Source organism: Schistocerca nitens, chromosome 8, assembly GCF_023898315.1.
Source record: "Schistocerca nitens isolate TAMUIC-IGC-003100 chromosome 8, iqSchNite1.1, whole genome shotgun sequence".
Lineage (NCBI taxonomy): Eukaryota > Metazoa > Arthropoda > Insecta > Orthoptera > Acrididae > Schistocerca > Schistocerca nitens.
Genome location: NC_064621.1, coordinates 89,831,377 through 89,851,275, shown reverse-complemented (window position 1 = coordinate 89,851,275; position 19,899 = coordinate 89,831,377). Strand labels below are relative to the sequence as shown.

Here is a 19,899-nt window from a genome sequence, read left to right as displayed (position 1 = left end):
ATCCATCCTTGTGGTACATCGCTCTTGACGATACAAGTGAGACTCTTTACATACAAGCTATGTAATGCTAATGGCGCCTTGCTAGGTCGTAGCCATTGACTTAGCCGAAGGCTATTCTAACTATCGGCTCTGCAAATGAGCGAGGCTTCGTCAGTGTGCATCGCTAGCTACGTCGTCCGTACAACTGGGGCGAGTGCTAGTCAGTCTCTCGAGACCTGCCGTGTGGTGGCGCTCGGTCTGCGATCACTGACAGTGGCGACACACGGGTCCGACATGTACTAATGGACCGCGGCCGATTTAAAGCTACCACTTAGCAAGTGTGGTGTCTGGCGGTGACACCACACTAATAACATGACGTCGCCTACAGCGCCTCTCCAGCACTCTTGACTATCAGTTGGACACTAGACGACTCAGAAAGAATGGCCTGGTCAGATAAGTCCCGATTTCAGTTGGCAGGAGTTGAGGGTAGGATTCGACTATGGCACAGGCTGCATTACGCCATGGACCCTGGTTGTCAACACAGCACTGTACTAGCTGGTGTTGGCCCCATTACGGCGTGGGTTGTCTTTACATGGAATGGACTGGGTCCTCTCGTCAAACTGAGCCCATTATTGACTGGGAATGGTTCTGTACGGCTACTTGGAGAACATTTGTAGCCATTCGTGGACTTCATGTTCTCGCGCCCCCCCCCCCCACCCCCCCCCCACCCCACCAAAAAAAAATGTAATTTTAATTCATTATAATGCAGATTGTCACTGGGTCACAATTGTTCGTGACTGTTCTGAAGAACACTCTGGTTAATTCGATAGAACGGTTTGGCCACCTATATCGTCTGAAATTAATCTCATCAAACATTTATGGGACATAATCTAGAGTTCAGTTCGTGAACAAAATCCTGCACCGGCAATTTGCAGTTATGGACGGCTATAGGGGCAGCATGGCTCAATATTTCTGCAGGGAACTTCCAACGACTTGTTGAGTCCATGCGACGTCGAGCTACTGCAGTACGCCGGTAGGAGTAGGTCCGACACGATGACCCACCGTACTGTTCCAGTCACCGTCATCTCAGGTGGGGAAAATGGTACTCCATCGCGACATTCCAACAAACGATTCACTAGCCAACGTAGGGTCACGTCCTGTCCTCTACGATTGGAAAATTACCGTTAGAGATTTCGAGCTGATACCATTCGTCGTCAGACGCCTTGGATGCTTTCTTAAAAACGCATGTTACACTGATTTACAGATGAACTCTCTTAGGATAAACAATGACTCAGAGCTAGGAAAGTTCAGCAACGACCGTTGTCCTACAGGCTTGAGTTACAAAGAAACTTAGGTGGAACGTCGGTTTTAACTATTTGTTTTTGGAAGTTTTTCTGCGGGGAGTCGTATCCCACTCCTTGTTCGTATTTTCACACACTTGTGATTGGGTATTATATTATACACTTTTGCTGGGCTACAAAGTAAGTTAACCATGCGAACAACGTGTACTGAATGACTTAGAATTTATAAAACTAATGCGCAATGAATGCAAATTTTATGGATGTGATACCGTGATGTGTTACAGAGATATGGAATCTCAGAAAAAGGAGCTATGTATAATATTAAAATGTAAACATTCCCAGGAGTAATGGTCAAGTGAGGATGATTCAAAACAAAAATATTAAGTAAGTATTGGCTCTAAAATACATATGTTAAGAGCTTTAAGCTCTTCTTTATTTTCCATACTACGAAATAATTCTTTTTCACTGCAGGCGTTTTGCCTTCCATATTTTGGTAGACAGTAGTATGGATCAAAACAAGACAAAATTACATAGTAAACATCGGCCCTGAGAAGCATACTTTAAGAGTGATGAGCATTTTTCCAGTAGAACAGACATGTTTCACAGTATCGGAGGCTATGCACATTATGGAGTCAATGTTAACTATACTTTTTCTTCGAAATGCCATGTCCCTGAATACTTACCATCCATCCTCGTTCTCGACTCCTCCCTCGGGCATGGGTGTGTGTGTTTTGGTTCTTAGCATTCGTTAGTTTAAGTAGTACGTAAGTGTTGGGGCCGATGACCTCAGCAGTTTGGTCCCTTAGGAATTCTCACACATTTGAACATTTCAGAATTTATTAATATTTATTGGAATGAAAAATAGTTGACATGATAGATATCTGTAGAATTATAAGATTAGTTACATCAGCTGCAGATAGGTGGATGTACACTGTACTGGAGTATTTTCCGGAATTTTTTCAGGGAAGGAGTATTAGACAACTCATTCTTCTCATGAAGGATATGATCAAGGGAGCTGTTTTTGTTTGTGTGTATTTGTAGATCTTCTAAATGATTCATAGTGGCTCCTTTGTATGCTAAGCGTAATATTTCATGCTTTTTCAGTTTCACGCTGAATGGTTTCTTCAGCCGTGCGAGCTGCAAATGTAGGTTAGTTAAAGTTACCAAGTTTTAAAGCGCCAATGTGTTCACTGTAAGTTAGCTCAAAACTTCTGTCTATCTGGCCACAGGGGCACGCGTCGCATTTGACTATCTATATTCCTGATTTACTGTAGGTGTGCTTGGGAGGTCAAAATCGTGTACTTCATTTTGTGCTAAATGTCTGATAGCTCAGAAGATGAATTTAGTATTCTTATTTTTAAATAAATTTGGTGTTTTCTATGATATTGGCATATGTGTGGGATAATAGTATTTTCTTTTCTTTTGTGGGTGACCTGCCTTGCAGTGAATATTCTCTGAACAGCTGTTCTGTCGACTTGTGGCGTTTTGTTTTGTATTTAGTTGTGGAGTTGGTGTGTTATTACAGGATCATAGTTTATGTAACTGCGTAGGCTTCCGCGGCCAGAGTCAGTCGACATAAAAGTTTTCTGGGTATGGTACCGCGTCATAATGTAATAACTACTGCTGCTGGAGAAAAACCAACGTTTCGGCCACGTTTGCAGCGGCCTTCTTCTAGACCCTGTAGAAGGCCGCTGCAATCGTGGCCGAAACGTTGGTTTTTCTCCAACAGCAGTAGTTTTTACATTATGACGTGGTCCAATACCCAGAAAACTTTTATGTCGGGGATCATAGTTGTTATTATTAATAATTGGTTCAACTAACTTTATGCCGTTTTGGGTTGGTTGGGGTGACGTGATGGAGGCAGGGATTCTACACACACTACGTTTTCTTACGCACAGGATGTAGGGATGCTACGTCTTGGTACAGTTGCACTTAAATGTTAGTAATTTGTATGGTGTTGCAACTTTCTTGTGAAATAGTGTGAAAGCCGTCTGTTCGAGACCTCTTTGATATATATCACTACATGAGTTGGAAATCATGAGCATGGTGCATTGACTGTCTGTGCCTTGTTGTGTCCTGTTAGGGAAGTCACATCTTCGGCTGCGGCTAGTATGTATATCTGCGAGGTGCACCATGAGTCCTGATCTCTGCTGACCAATCAGGTAACTGGGCGCTTTCAGATTGAGTTCGCTCATCATGCGGATGATATCATAAAACGTGCTCGTCCACTGCCCCTGATACTGGCTGCAGGCTGCTCCTACACGTGGACGCCGCTTGCAGCTATCATTACTCACCTTCTTATGGTCAGAGACTTCTGATTTGTGTCCAAGCTGAAACATTCAGGAAATCATTGTGGGAGCGTTGCTTGCTAGCGTACTTTGGCGTAATTTTGTATTACGTAACTTTTCAACTTTGCAAATGGCTAATTTTGTGACCAAGGCTAGATGTTTTGTTCTGATCGAGGTTTTTCTCATGGTACGATGATCAATATCTGTCTTTCATCAAGTCATTCGTCGGTATAGGTCATGACCAATTTACTACCGTCGCGGGGATTTTTGGATATATGGGGTTGTTTTGTTCTAGTTTTTACAATACATAATATTGTAATCCCACGTGGTCCTAGGGGTAATATACACTCCTGGAAATTGAAATAAGAACACCGTGAATTCATTGTCCCAGGAAGGGGAAACTTTATTGACACATTCCTGGGGTCAGATACATCACATGATCACACTGACAGAACCACAGGCACATAGACACAGGCAACAGAGCATGCACAATGTCGGCACTAGTACAGTGTATATCCTCCTTTCGCAGCAATGCAGGCTGCTATTCGCCCATGGAGACGATCGTAGAGATGCTGGATGTAGTCCTGTGGAACGGCTTGCCATGCCATTTCCACCTGGCGCCTCAGTTGGACCAGCGTTCGTGCTGGACGTGCAGACCGCGTGAGACGACGCTTCATCCAGTCCCAAACATGCTCAATGGGGGACAGATCCGGAGATCTTGCTGGCCAGGGTAGTTGACTTACACCTTCTAGAGCACGTTGGGTGGCACGGGATACACGCGGACGTGCATTGTCCTGTTGGAACAGCAAGTTCCCTTGCCGGTCTAGGAATGGTAGAACGATGGGTTCGATGACGGTTTGGATGTACCGTGCACTATTCAGTGTCCCCTCGACGATCACCAGTGGTGTACGGCCAGTGTAGGAGATCGCTCCCCACACCATGATGCCGGGTGTTGGCCCTGTGTGCCTCTGTCGTATGCAGTCCTGATTGTGGCGCTCACCTCCACGGCGCCAAACACGTATACGACCATCATTGGCACCAAGGCAGAAGCGACTCTCATCGCTGAAGACGACACGTCTCCATTCGTCCCTCCATTCACGCCTGTCGCGACACCACTGGAGGCGGGCTGCACGATGTTGGGGCGTGAGCGGAAGACGGCCTAACGGTGTGCGGGACCGTAGCCCAGCTTGATGGAGACGGTTGCGAATGGTCCTCGCCGATACCCCAGGAGCAACAGTGTCCCTAATTTGCTGGGAAGTGGCGGTGCGGTCCCCTACGGCACTGCGTAGGATCCTACGGTCTTGGCGTGCATCCGTGCGTCGCTGCGGTCCGGTCCCAGGTCGACGGGCACGTGCACCTTCCGCCGACCACTGGCGACAACATCGATGTACTGTGGAGACCTCACGCCCCACGTGTTGAGCAATTCGGCGGTACGTCCACCCGGCCTCCCGCATGCCCACTATACGCCCTCGCTCAAAGTCCGTGAACTGCACATACGGTTCACGTCCACGCTGTCGCGGCATGCTACCAGTGTTAAAGACTGCGATGGAGCTCCGTATGCCACGGCAAACTGGCTGACACTGACGGCGGCGGTGCACAAATGCTGCGCAGCTAGCGCCATTCGACGGCCAACACCGCGGTTCCTGGTGTGTCCGCTGTGCCGTGCGTGTGATCATTGCTTGTACAGCCCTCTCGCAGTGTCCGGAGCAAGTATGGTGGGTCTGACACACCGGTGTCAATGTGTTCTTTTTTCCATTTCCAGGAGTGAATAACACTGTTAGTGAATTTTCATGCGTATTTATTTAATAATAACAGGGGTCATATTCAAAAGTAATTTATAAAATTTTACGATTTTCACGCTCAGTTTCCATCTGCTCTCACGTATTCGAGTTAACGAAAGCACACTTCACTGCTTTCAGCTGAACAACTAACACATAAACGTGTACTGGCAGACAAAACTTTTCTTTATTTGCATGCGTTTCAGTCATATTGCAGCCTGCTGGTGTCGCGTTTCGGCTGACACCGATTCAGCCAACTTGTGGTGTTTTAGACTGCAGATTGCTGGTGCATGTTGCTAATCTTATAAAAAATTTGGTGCTCATGCGCATGCCCATAGGCACCACCTATGTGTGCACCCTCTGCAGATCTTAGCGACCTCTTCCAGTATTGCTCCACCTATGGCGCATGGGTAGACGTGATACTATATACATGCCCCCTGTTGGAATGCCGTCTAGCGGTTTGTCACTAGGTATTAATCAACTTCTTCCTGAAGATATTACAAACTTCCTGCGTCCCACGCCCTAACCCGTTGAAAGAACCCATCACGATTGATAAGATATTCTCCCACATTATTTTTCATACATTCGTTATACGTTAGCTAGAGTATCATGTTAATCAGGTTGGTTGCTCTCAGCTGTGCAAGGCATGGTACCTCGTGATTTCTTTAACGCCTTCAGAAACGCAATGTTTTATACCTAATGACACATCGAACTACAGTTACTTTTATTGGTTTGAAATATAACTCCAAACAATGGAAACTCTATGTGGGAATACTAACAATGTAGGAAAAGATGGATTGGTACTTACTGTGAAGAAGCCACGTCAAGTTGCAGACAGGTACGATTAAAAGACACTCACCTTTAGCTTTCGGCCACAGCCTTCGTCAGCAAATACACACACACACACACACACACACACACACACACACACACACAAGCAAGCCCACCTCAAACACACAGCCTTCGTCAGTAAAGAAATTACAAATGTGGTAAGGTATTATGGGACTAAACTGCCTCGGTCATCGTTCCCTAAGCTTACGCAATACTTAATCAACTTACGCGAAGGAAAACACACACACACACATGCCTGAGGGAGGACTCGAACCTCCGACGCGGACCGTGACAAGACGCCCTAGACCGCACGGCTACCCCTGCGGCGTCAGTAAAGAGAGACAGAAACAAAACATTCACACACACACGCACACACACACACACACACACACATACGCACACACACACACACAAGGGTGTGTGTGTGTGTGTGTGTGTGTGTGTGTGTGTGTGTGTGTGTGTGTGTGCGTGTGTGTGTTTATGTGTTTCTGTCCGTGTGCGTCTCTTTTCTGACGAAGGCTGTGGCCGAAAGCTGCATGCGAGTGTCTTTTAAACACACCAGTATGCAACTTTACCGTTGCTCCTTTATGGTAAGTAGCAATCTATCTCTTCCTACATTGTTGAAATATATCGCCTGGACTTCAGCAGAGGGCATATATATACAATATCACCTTTAGTCATGCGCCTGCGAACCATAGATGGAGTAATAGTGGAAGAGATCGCTGAACTCGCCAGAGGGCGTTTATGTTGCAGCTAGCTCAGTGCGTACGTCTGTTTTTGTATAGAGATAGCGACGTGCATTAACAGTCTCCAGTCTAAAACACTCACTGAAGATGAAACTTACTGGCAGATAAAAACTGTTTTCCTGACCGAGACTCGGGACCATTGCTTTTCACGGGCAAGTGCTCCACCAACTGAGGTACCCAAGCACGACTCACGGCCCGTCCTCACAGCTTTAGTTCAGCCAGTACCTCGTATCCTACCTTCTAAACTTTACAGAAGCTCTATTGGGAACCTTGCAGAACTAGCACTCCTGAAAGAAAGAATATTGTGGAGACATGGCTTAGCCACAGCCTGGGGTATGTTTCCAGAATGAGATTTTCACTCTGCATAGACTTAGAGAAAGCTTTTGACAATGATGACTGGAATACTCTCTTTCAAATTCCGAATGTGGCAGGGGTAAAGTACAGGGAGCGAAAGGCTATTTACAATTTGTTCAGAAACCAGAAGGCTGTTATAATAGTCGAGGGATATGAAAGTTCAGATGTGTGTGAAATCTTATCGGACTTAACTGCTAAGTCATCAGTCCCTAAGCTTACACACTATTTAACCTAAATTATCCTAAGGACAAACACACACACCCATGCTCAAGGAAGTACTCGAACCTCCGCCGGGATCAGCCGCACAGTCCATGACTGCAGCGCCTCAGACCGCTGGACATGAAAGGGACGCAGTGGTAGGGAAGGGGGAGAGACAGGGTTGTAGCATATCCCCGATGCTATTCAATCTGTATATTGAGCAAACAGTAAATGAAATAAAAGAAAAATTCGGAGTAGGTATCAAAATCCATGGAGAACAAATAAAAACTTTGAGGTTAGCGATGACATTGTAATTCTGTCAGAGACAGCAAAGGACCTTGAAGAGCAGTTGAACGGAATGGACAGTGTCTTGATAGGAGTATATAAGATGAACATCAACAAAAGCAAAACTACGATAATGGAATGTAGTCGAATTAAGACAGGCGATACTGAGGGAATTAGATGAGGAAACGAGACACTTAAAGTAGTAAAGGAGTTTTGCTGCTTAGGGAGCAAAATAAGTGACTATGGTCGAAGTACAGAGGATATAAAGGTAGACTGGCAATGGCAACGTTTCTGAAGAAGAGGAATTTGTTAACATCGAGTGTAGATTTAAGTGTCAGGAAGTCGTTTCTGAAAGTATTTGTATGAAGTGTAGCCATGTATGGAAGTGAAACGTGGACGATAAATAGTTTGGACAAGAAGAGAATAGAAGCTTTCGAAGAGTGGAGCTACAGAAGAATGCTGAAGATTAGATGGGTAGATCACATAACTAATGAGGGGGTATTGAATAGAATTGGGGAGATGAGGAGTTTGTGGCACAACTTGACTAGAAGAAGGGATCGGTTGGTAGGACATGTTCTGAGGCATCAAGGGATCACAAATATAGTATTGGAGGGTAGCGTGGAGGGTAAGAATCGCAGAGGGAGACCAGGAGATGTATACACTAAGCAGATTCAGAAGGATGTATGTTGCAGTAGGTACTGGGAGGTGAAGAAGCTTGCACAGGATAGAGTAGCATGGAGAGCTGCAGCAAACCACTCTCAGGACTGAAGACCACAACAACAACAATAACGATAACAAGAACCACACTGGACCTCCGTCAGTAGCTGCACTTTAATTATAACTAACTACCTGGTACAATGTGCTGTCCACTTGTACATATCATGCGATTTTTGGTGAGGGTAACTCACAGTTACACTGCATGTCTTTGTTCGTTCATTGATCAAAATTCTGTACTAGTTGGGGATTATTTTCAGAGCACTGTTACTGATGTCATACCGGACATGTACTCTGGCTAAGGTTATACACTATAGCAGGTTTCAAGTGCACATGAAGAGCGACTTTGACCGCGTCTCTCCTTCCCCCCGGCAGGCCCCGCGGCCGGCGATGGCAGCCGCCACCCCTTGGTCGGAGTCGGCGCTGCGGCTGAACGCGCGCGTGCTCGCCGTGGGCGGGCTCTGGCGGCCGCCCGGCTGGCGCGGCTGCGCCCTGTCCACCTGCTGGTCGCTGTACGCCGGCTGGGCGCTGTGCACGCAGCTCAGCTTCCTGGTGGCGCAGGCGCGCGCGCTCTTCCACTTCTGGGGCGACGTGGGCAAGGTCACGCACGACGTCTGCCTCATGGTCACCGTCGTGCTCGGCCTCATCAAGTCCTACGTCTTCTGCCGGCGCAAGGTCGACTTCTTCCGCATCGTCAACAGGATCGACTCGGCCAGGTCCGAGCAGAGCAAGTGGGCCGACCCGGAAGTAACGTCGATCCTGAGCGCGTCATACAAGTCGGCGCGCAACGTCACGCTGTACATGACGCTGCTGGGCGGTTCGTCGCCCGCCGTCTGGGCCGTCACGCCGACCATCATGAGGAGTCTGCACGTGGGCCCCCCTGAGCGGGAGCTGCCGGCCACCGCGTGGTACTCCAGCCACGATACGGAGAGCCCGCTGTACGAGCTGCTCTGCGTCCTGCAGCTGTTCAGCATGCAGTACAGCTTCTTCGCCGCCGTCTGCCTCGACTTGTTTTTTGTCTCCATCATTATCCACATCGCTGCTCAACTGCAGGTTCTTGGCGTCAGATTGCGTCGCATCGGAGAACTTTACGACAAGCGATCCACCAGCTCCAGAAATTCTCCTATATTCCGACGACAAGTTGAGGTCGGATTTTCCGAAGAGGAAAACCAATGGGTGGATTTGTGCACCTGCATTCGGGACCATCACGCTATAATAGAGTGAGTATGTAATTTAAAACATACAAATCAATCAATCATATGTTTTTAAATTACAAACGGTTTCGGCTTTATATCCGCCATTAGATCCGTGAGAGGAAAATAAGAAAAGGGGATGCGGTTTATGCGGGCATAATATGAACAGTTGGTCTTTTAATGTTGTGCTATTTTGTGCACGATTAATTAGTTGTCAGGACACTGCAGGCTTATTATGAGACGGAGGTGCCGCGGGAACATCATCTGAACCATTGCAACAAGACGCTGTCGAATCCTGCCTAGTCGTCGAAAATGGGGTGTCCAGTAAACCTGCTTTCTCGGACCACTGGATAACCATTCAAACAAATACTATTAATGAGTTTTATTACGAAAAGTAATTCAAAATACTCAACAATGAGTAATACACAGATGTGTAACTGCCTAACAAATGCGGACGAGGGACAGACTAGCAAGCTGGGTAGGAGAGACTGACCCAGCCTGACTGACTGGCGAGCTCATAGCGCCCCTTAAATGCACGTGAACAGGCAACCCTTCCCTTTACCCACCAGAAGGAAACACCATAGCTGCGATTGCCACAGCGTCGCCACCGCCAGAAACGGTGGGCGACTGCTTCACACTAAGCGCTGCGGCGCGCTCTTCAAATCAGCAGTTTTTACCACGGCTCAACCTCCTTCCCTCGAACTAGAACAGGCGCCCGAACTCAGAGATTCGATATTCCCTCCCGATCTGTTCATGTCTGCCTAACAGGTTAACCGGCCCCAACACACGGAGCAACGTGAATGAGCCTATAAAGCGGGGTGTGAACTTCCCTACTCGGCCCCCCCATCCTACCTCGACCCTGAACATTCTTAATATAGACTTGATCCCCCGGGTTTCCCTGACAAGGACGCCTATTGCCTTTGTACCGCACGGCTTGACGACCATGGCCAACCGCGTTATTGCGACGAGCCCGATTCCAGTTCCTTCTAATTAAGCACGGGGATACCCGCTCAGGAAGTAAGTCTTTGATGCGCCATGTTGTAGTGGTCTTCAGCCCTGAGACTGGTTTGATGCAGCTCTCCATACTACTCTATCCTGTGCAAGCTTCTTCATCTCCCAGTACCTACTGCAACCTACATCCTTCTGAATCTGCTTAGTGTATTCATCTCTTCGTCTCCCCATACGATTTTTACCCTCCACGATGCCCTCCAATACTAAATTGGTGATCCCTTGGTGCCTCAGAACATGTCCTACCAACCGATCCCTTATTCTGGCCAAGTTGTGCCACAAACTTCTCTTCTCCCCAATCCTATTCAATACTTCCTCTTTAGTTATGTGATCTACCCATCTAATCTTCAGCATTCTTCTGTAGCACCACATTTCGAAAGCTTCTATTCTCTTCTTGTCCAAACTATTAACCGTCCATGTTTCACTTCCATACATGGCTACACTCCATACAAATACTTTCAAAAATGACTTCCTGACACTTAAATCTATACGCGATGTTAACAAAATTTCTCTTCTTCAGAAACGCTTTCCTTGCCATTGCCAGTCTACATTTCATATCCTCTCTACTTCGACCATCATCAGTTATTTTGCTCCCCAAATAGCAAAACTCCTTTACTACTTTAAGTGTCTCATTTCCTAATCTAATCCCCTCAACATCACCCGACTTAATTCGACTACATTCCATTACCCTCGTTTTGCTTTTGTTGATGTTCATCTTATATCCTCCCTTCAAGACACCATCCATTCCATTCAACTGCTCTTCCAAGTCCTTTGCTGTCTCTGACAGAATTACAATGTCATCAGCGAACCTCAAAGTTTTTATTTCTTCCCCATGGATTTTAATACCTACTCCGAATATTTCTTTTGTTTCCTTTACTGCTTGCTCAATATACAGATTGAATAACATCGGGGAGAAGCTACAACCCTGTCTTACTCCCTTCCCAACCGCTGCTTCCCTTTCATGTCCCTCGACTCTTATAACTGCCATCTGGTTTCTGTACAAATTGTAAATAGCCTTTCGCTCCCTGTATTTTACCCCTGCCACCTTTAGAATTTGAAAGAGAGTATTCCAGTCAACATTGTCAAAAGCTTTCTCTAAGTCTAAAAATGCTAGAAACGTAGGTTTGCCTTTCCTTAATCTTTCTTCTAAGATAAGGCGTAAGGTCAGTATTGCCTCATGTGTTCCAGTATTTCTACGGAATCCAAACTGATCTTCCCCGAGGCCGGCTTCTACTAGTTTTTCCATTCGCCTGTAAAGAATTCGTGTTAGTATTTTGCAGCTGTGACTTATTAAACTGATAGTTCGGTAATTTTCACATCTGTCAACACCTGCTTTCTTTGGTACTGGAATTATTATATTCTTCTTGAAGTCTGTGGGTATTTCGCCTGTCTCATACATCTTGCTCACCAGATGGTAGAGTTCTGTCATGACTGGCTCTCCCAAGGCCGTCAGTAGTTCTAATGGAATGTTGTCTACTCCCGGGGCCTTGTTTCGACTCAGGTCTTTCACTGCTCTATCAAACTCTTCACGCAGTATCTTATCTCCCATTTCATCTTCATCTACATCCTCTTCCATTTCCATAATATTGTCCTCAAGTACATCGCCCTTGTATAAACCCTCTATATACTCCTTCCACCTTTCTGCCTTCCCTTCTTTGCTTAGAACTGGGTTTCAATCTGAGCTCTTGATGTTCATACAAATGGTTCTCTTATATCAAAAGGTCTCTTTAATTTTCCTGTAGGCAGTATCTATCTTACCCCTAGTGAGAAAAGCCTCTACATCCTTACATTTGTCCTCTAGCCATCCCTGCTTAGCCATTTTGCACTTCCTGTCGATCTCATTTTTGAGACGTTTGTATTCCTTTTTGCCTGCTTCATTTACTGCATTTTTATATTTTCTCCTTTCATCAATTAAATTCAATATTTCTTCTGTTACCCAAGGATTTCTACAAGCCCTCGTCTTTTTACCTATTTGATCCTCTGCTGCCTTCACTACTTCATCCCTCAAAGCTACCCATTCCTCTTCTACTGTATTTCTTTCCCCCATTCCTGTCAATTGTTCCCTTATGCTCTCCCTGAAACTCTGTACAACCTCTGGTTCTTTCAGTTTATCCAGGTCCCATCTCCTTAATTTCCCACCTTTTTGCAGTTTCTTCAGTTTTAATCTACAGGTCATAACCAATAGATTGTGGTCAGAGTCCACATCTGCCCCTGGAAACGTCTTACAATTTAAAACGTAGTTCCTAAATCTCTGTCTTACCATTATATAATCTATCTGATACCTTTTAGTATCTCCAGGGTTCTTCCATGTATACAACCTTCTATCATGATTCTTAAACCAAGTGTTAGCTATGATTAAGTTGTGATCTGTGCAAAATTCTACCAGGCGGCTTCCTCTTTCATTTCTTAGCCCCAATCCATATTCACCTACTACGTTTCCTTCTCTCCCTTTTCCTACACTCGAATTCCAGTCACCCATGACTATTAAATTTTCGTCTCCCTTCACAATCCGAATAATTTCTTTTATTTCATCATACATTTCTTCAATTACTTCGTCATCTGCAGAGCTACTACTGTAGTAGGTGTGGGCTTCGTATCTATCTTGGCCACAATAATGCGTTCACTATGCTGTTTGTAGTACCTTAGCCGCATTCCTATTTTCCTATTCATTATTAAACCTACTCCTGCATTACCCGTATTTGACTTTGTGTTGATAATCCTGTAGTCACCTGACCAGAAGTCTTCTTCCTCCTGCCACCGAACTTCACTAATTCCCACTATATCTAACTTTAACCTATTCATGTCCCTTTTTAAATTTTCTAACCTACCTGCCGATTATATGCGCCATAAGTTAGACATAGGCGAATTGATAGGATAGGTCAATAAGAGAGAGGCCGGAGTAGTCTTCAATGGCTCATGAACCGCAGTGTTAAACGCAAAATTAATCCAGGGCAAGTTTGTATCCCACTTACTCGGTTTGACTTGATGGTAAATTATTGAAGCTGATTTTAGGTTGTGATTCACACGTTCAGCAAAGGACCCCTGAGGGTAATACGGTGTTGTGTTTATGTGCTTGATGCCATTCCCGAAACAAAAGGCCTTAAACTTATCTGACACAAAAGCTGGGGCATTATCACTAACCACGCTCTGCTACCAGTAATGAAACGTGATTTGTTTTCAGAGAATATTATTAAGAATTTATTTTATTTACTAGTGATTCATCAAGAACATTAACACATTTAATCACACTAAGCATGGAAGTAGTCGCCAGGGAGTAACTTATGAAATGATAACCAAATTCCTTTTAACAAATGGAAATTTAGTTCACTTTAATAGTGCCGGAAAGCATTTTTTAAAAGAAACAGATTTAAAATTATAATCAGAAAGCGCCCTATAAATATGAAAGTCACAATTTATTCAGAGGCAGAAAGAAACAAGTTTTGACACGGCCGTAGTTACGACCGTTCACAACAACCTCTGAAAGACTACACTGGTACAAATCTGCAACTCACAAGATAACTTTAAACTAAGAGTTTTAACAATTTGCACAAGCACACAAACTATGCACCTGCCGTAGGAGGGATGGAAATGGTACAAAACACTAACGATTAAAATATTAACCTTGCCACCGAAGGCGCAACTTGATTTTAACTTCTAAGAAAAGTCTTACGGTGAATGGGTGGCAACCTTATATAGTAAAATGATCATTTAAATAAAAGCCCATGAAATGCAATCTTATATAAAATTTTACACAGTACACAGATACCGCCTGTCAAGATCAAAGGCAATAATATCAAAGTTTCCAAAGATGAAAACATATTTCAGGTATTAGGCCGTTACACTCCAAGCAATAGATTCGTTACCACACCACATCCGACTAACATGACAGACGCAGCTACTAACGTACGGTAGATTGATAGGGAGATTACCGAACAACCCGAACCGCAGGTTGCTCTAACCCGCCCCTACTCCACAAGGGAAAAACGGACCACCCAATTTACAAACAACCACCTTCCCGCGGGTGGGAAAACGGAGAAGAATGGTGGGACGACCCCAAAGCTAAACGGCTGGTGACCTCACCAAGAAAACAAGTAGAATTTAACAAGAGTAAATCAAACAACGTATCACCAATCACTTAACTTCTAATAAACTGCGATTTCTAGACAAGACCTGGCGCAGCACCCCCGAATCGCTCTCCCGAACCGTCCGCCGACAGCCGCTTCAACCGACGCAGGAAGGCGTGCCGATCTCCCGTCTCAGGGCGTCGCAACTCGCACCGGCCAGACTGATGTCGTGGGTTGACTCCTGTTGCTCTCGTGTCGACCGCAAAGTCACTACCCCTCGCCATACACAGCGGCCCACTGGACTCACGTGGCGACCTCACATGCACCGACGCTCAAGAGGGACAAGTCATCTTGTGCCTCAGTGCGTGGCCGACCAACCGATCGATCCAACCGCCAATGACCATTGCCTGAGCAAACTCGAGCAGACTGGCGGCCTAACGCGCAGACTGAGATGCAGGAACTAAATCCTGACCGGGGTGGAAAGACTCTCATTTTGCTGGCTTTACAGGTTAATCCGAACGACGGACATACTAGCACTCCGAACGACAGACAGACACTGACTACCTAACAAATGCGGACGAGAGACAGACTAGAAAGCTGTGGCCGAGAGACTGGCCCAGACTGACTGACTGGCGAGGTCATTGCGCCCCTTAAATGCACGTGAACAGGCAACCTTTCCCCTTTCCCACCAGAGGGAGACACCAAAGCTGCGATTGCCACAGCGGCGCCACCACCAGAAACGAAGGGTGACTGCTTCACACTACGCGCTGCGGCGCGCTCTTCAAAACAGCAATTTTATACCACGGCTCAATTACGAAACGTAATTCACAATACTTAACAATGAGTAATACATAGATGTGTCGCAAGCAATGGGCGACAGACAAAATAAGTAACATTCTTCGGTATAACATGTCCAAGTTTGAGCTACATAGAATGTACGAGCAAAGTACATCAAGGTCGTTGGCCTTGCAGATTGTCGTGGAACTGGGCCGCGGCCAGTCGGGCGCGGCTCTTACGTCCTCTTCCCATAGATAAGGCTTCTGTCGCGTTGTCGTCCTGAAGAGGGGCCAGTCAGTGTGCGATTGCTGACGTCATCTTCACAACCCTCTCTGCTCTCTCGTTTCCCGTCTTGCGTGCCGGCGCTTGACTTTACGCCTTTAACAGACCGTATGTTCGCCGTGCTGCTACAACAATGGAAATGAAGTTACTTGTAAGGAAAAGTTTTTAAAACTAAAAAAGTTGGTTTTGTTTTATGATACTTGCCTTGCACTGTCCCGTGCTGTCCGTGACAAATTGACACTGACACGCACACACACACACACACACACACACACACACACAGTATTTAGCCACACCTTTTCACATTTCCTTGCAGTATGTAAACACTGAATGTCGATATAAACAATGCGGCTATGCTACACATCACACTTGCCACATCTCGATCATTTAGTAACGATTCATTGCGTTACAAAGCTTTTATTTCCACGGTTGCGTAGTGAATGTAAGTAGACACGGCTACTGAAGTTGTGTTCGCACGTTGACAGTATACACGTAATACGGATCGAAATATTACACGAAAGATAAAGACTGAAATATGTGCTACATAATTAAAGTTTCTGCCAGTTACTGGCATATGTGACAGAGCTTCTATTCTTACTACCATGTGAATATATATAATAAAGAGCAAAATTGATATTAGTAAAGAGAGTGCTGCTAATTGTTCTTGCTCCAAGACCATAGCCTATACTTTCCCATTGTCCGGGAAATGTTCCCTTAGCACTTCCGTATGATGACTGGCCCACTGTGATTTGAAAACTAAAATAAGTTGTGGCCGAATTCAAAAGACTGAATGCTTGCATATGAGGGGTGTTCAATAAGTTGTGCAACACTTCTTTTCTCCGCCAATGAAAAAATGAGGAATTTGGTGCGGTACATCGTGGAATATGCTTGCTTCAGCCCCAAGTTTTCGTAAAGTTCCGACAGGTGGAGGCGCTGTACATAGGTTTGAAAATGGCGTCTGTAACGCAGCTGCATTACAAGCAGAGAGCTGTCATTGAGTTTCCTTTGGTAGAAAACTGGAGCATAACAGATACTCATAGGCACTTGCACAATGTCTACGGAGACCTGGCAGTGAACACATGCGCAATGAGTCATTGGGCGAGGCGTTTGTCATCATCGCAACAAGGTATCGCAGACCAGTCCGATAACTCACGTGCTGGCTGGCCGTACACAGCTGCACACTCCTGTAGTGGTGAAACGTGCGGACACTCTCATTCGAGTCCCTCCCACTAAGGTAGTGTAGGGCTGTCACATTGAACGGAGTAGTGTTTAAATATAGGGTTTTGTAGGAAAGGAGTTAGGAATAGTTCCGTGTACTGGAATCCCAAGTAAAACCATTCTGCTTTCAGGAAAAAAGGTGTTGCGTTCCTTATTTAACGCATCTCGTTTTATACCCATATACGTCGACAATTAAAAATCATAGTTTCAGTTCACGATCCAAAATGGGTATAGTGGAGAAGCATAGCTATTTCAATATTTTTTACAACATGAACACGAACCTGTTACACACAAACACAGGAAAAATGTAAATGTGTTCCATAAATAAAGAAGAGACACAGAGAATGCCTACACGTAACGTGAAGTGACTAACAAAAAGTGTGATACTCGGATAAGCAGCGGTGGCGCTGCTTATAGAAGCAAATATTTTCCACGAGTTTCTTGATAACTGGGTGGCCATCCTCTGTGGCCGAGCGGTTCTAGGCGCTTCAGTCCGCAACCGCGCTGCTGCTACGGTCGCAGGTTCGAATCCTGCCTCGGCCATGGATGTGTGTGATGTCCCTGATGACCTCAGATGTTGAGTCCCATAGCGCTTAGAGCCATTTTTTTATACCTGGGTTCACATCCTTTGTGAAATTTTTAAATGAAATTATTCCACTTACGGCTGTTAAAACTATTTACTGCGATTGAAATTTCGAAAAGCTGTCATTTTCAAATATTGTGATCCAATAACTATGCCTACTACATGAAATTTAAATTGGATTGTTTACGTAATTGTTTCACCGGCTCCATAACGTAAATGGTATATGGAATAGGTAATAAATTCACAACACCGCATGTACCTATTCATACAGAGCATGGCACAGCTTTATATTACTGAGTTGACTTCAACATCCCACATTGCTTGAAAATAACATGTCGGAATTGCAGTCGCAAAAAAAAAAAAAAAATAAATAAATAAATAAATAAAAAATTAAAGCCTTAGGCGCAATGTTTTCATTTGAAAATTTTCTAAGAGTAACTGAATATCAAAAACTGCAGTTAAAAGCATGGTTTTTAGGTACGCGTGAAATCCATAAGGGTCCACTTAAACACAAAGAGAGCAGGAAGCTCTGTAGACCGACGCGGAGAGACAAGGGAACAGGCAGCGCGCAAGCGTCCCGAATCAGTCGACTACTGTAGAAGTTGAGCAGTAGTGCCTATGACGACCAGCTGTTCCTTTATATGCACTCTCTTCGAGGAAGATAAAAGAATTTTCAGATAATATTTGTAGTCAACGAAGTGTCTGTTGTGAATTTACAACGAACCTTTGTCTTTTGCGAACCCATTCTTCAACGACTTTCGTATGTCTCGTGAACAAGTCGAAAGTCTGCGGAAGCTATCTCAATCGAAAACATTAACTACCTTCGACCATATTTTGCTAAGATTATTTCGTGTACGATGTAGAAGATTCGCTCTAAAACAGGTTGCACAACATTCATACAGTCCCAGTCTCTTCCCATACAACTTCCATATTTTTCGAACCCTGAAGAAAGATATTCGAGGGGTCGATTTACTTAGGACGAAGAGGTTCACGCCGGGATACAATAATGGTTCCGAACGAAAATCGCAAACATTTTTTAGTGAAGGCACTGACCGTCTTCTCTTACAGTCAGTTAACTGTGTTAACAGTTACGGCGACTACTTACTTTTTTCTATCTTTCTCGTTTTCATTGGACTACTTCTTACGTTATATAAATTGAACTACATTTTACATAAAAATATTCACGTGAGAGAATTTACAGGGTGTTTTAAAGGAAGGGTAACACGTTCGTACAGGAGACAGCACCGGTCAAAATTAGAAAGTAAGTTCCTATAATGACAGGTCCGGAATCCAGTACCCGTTGGCGATATAGGCTAGATTGTCCTCGTATTCCCATCTGTTACGCAGAAACAGACACTATTGCCAAAGATGCATGTGGTTACCAAGCAACCGATTTCACCCTTCAGCGATTCATCACAGCGAATCACTCACTCTTTTACAACTGCGTTCCTCCATTCGGCCAGCGTCTCATGCATTGGTCACAAGTTACTGTAACGTCTGCACATTACTGGAGGTTAGGTATACATTAATTGCATCCAGTTTTCTACGGCTCGTGCGACGGTGCTCATCGAAACATTTCACGGGTGATGGATTGGTGACGGAGGTTCGGTAGCATGCTCTCCCGTTCACCGGATCCGAATCGGTCGGACCTGTGGCTATGTGGTAGTTAAAGGAGTTGATGTGTGCATAAACCGTCGATCATGTGTAGACGTTAAGGGAGCGCATGACTACTGTGTATGATGCTATACGAATGGACGTTGGTGTGGGTCATCGTGAAGATGAATTGACAGGTTGGAGTAATGCATACCTGTCTGATACACGAGAAGTTTTGAAAGTGTCATGTACTCCCGCAGGAGATAATGATAGTCAAAACTACGTGCGACAGAGCAGTTCATAGTAGATTCACGCTTGCGTCTATTTCATTTTACACTGCTGTTTAACCTACCACAACACTTAACCTTTCGGTTCCGTCTCACATTTCTCACACTTGATCGCCATCGTACGTGCAGAGAATTACAAGCTGCCAGCTGCCCATGCGAGAAAGAGCCGTCTTGAGAGGACATCCATCTTGTCTCCGACAGGGACGCCGCAGCGTCCAACACAGAGATGCAGCCCGCTCCCTGTTTGAGAGAACACGTTGGTGTTGACGTCCATGTTCATGTTCTAGAATTTCTGATAATGGGCTTGTTCCTCCTTTCCACTCTCAGAACTCATAATGGCTCTAAGTACGAAACCACTTATCACTACAGATAAATACAAACTTTAAGAGGACTGCAAACTCTACAATTTATGTAAATATT

At 45.0% G+C, this 19,899-nt stretch overlaps 1 protein-coding gene across 1 annotated transcript in view; it reads left to right on the top strand.

The window, feature by feature from the left end:
* Positions 1-8,807: 8,807 nt before the first annotated feature.
* LOC126199407 (odorant receptor Or2-like) overlaps positions 8,808-19,899 on the top strand; it is a 50,752-nt gene continuing 39,660 nt past the window's right edge. The window contains exon 1 of the mRNA XM_049936326.1: positions 8,808-9,694. Coding sequence (XP_049792283.1) covers positions 8,808-9,694 — 887 coding nt within the window. The remainder of the gene's footprint in view (positions 9,695-19,899) is intronic.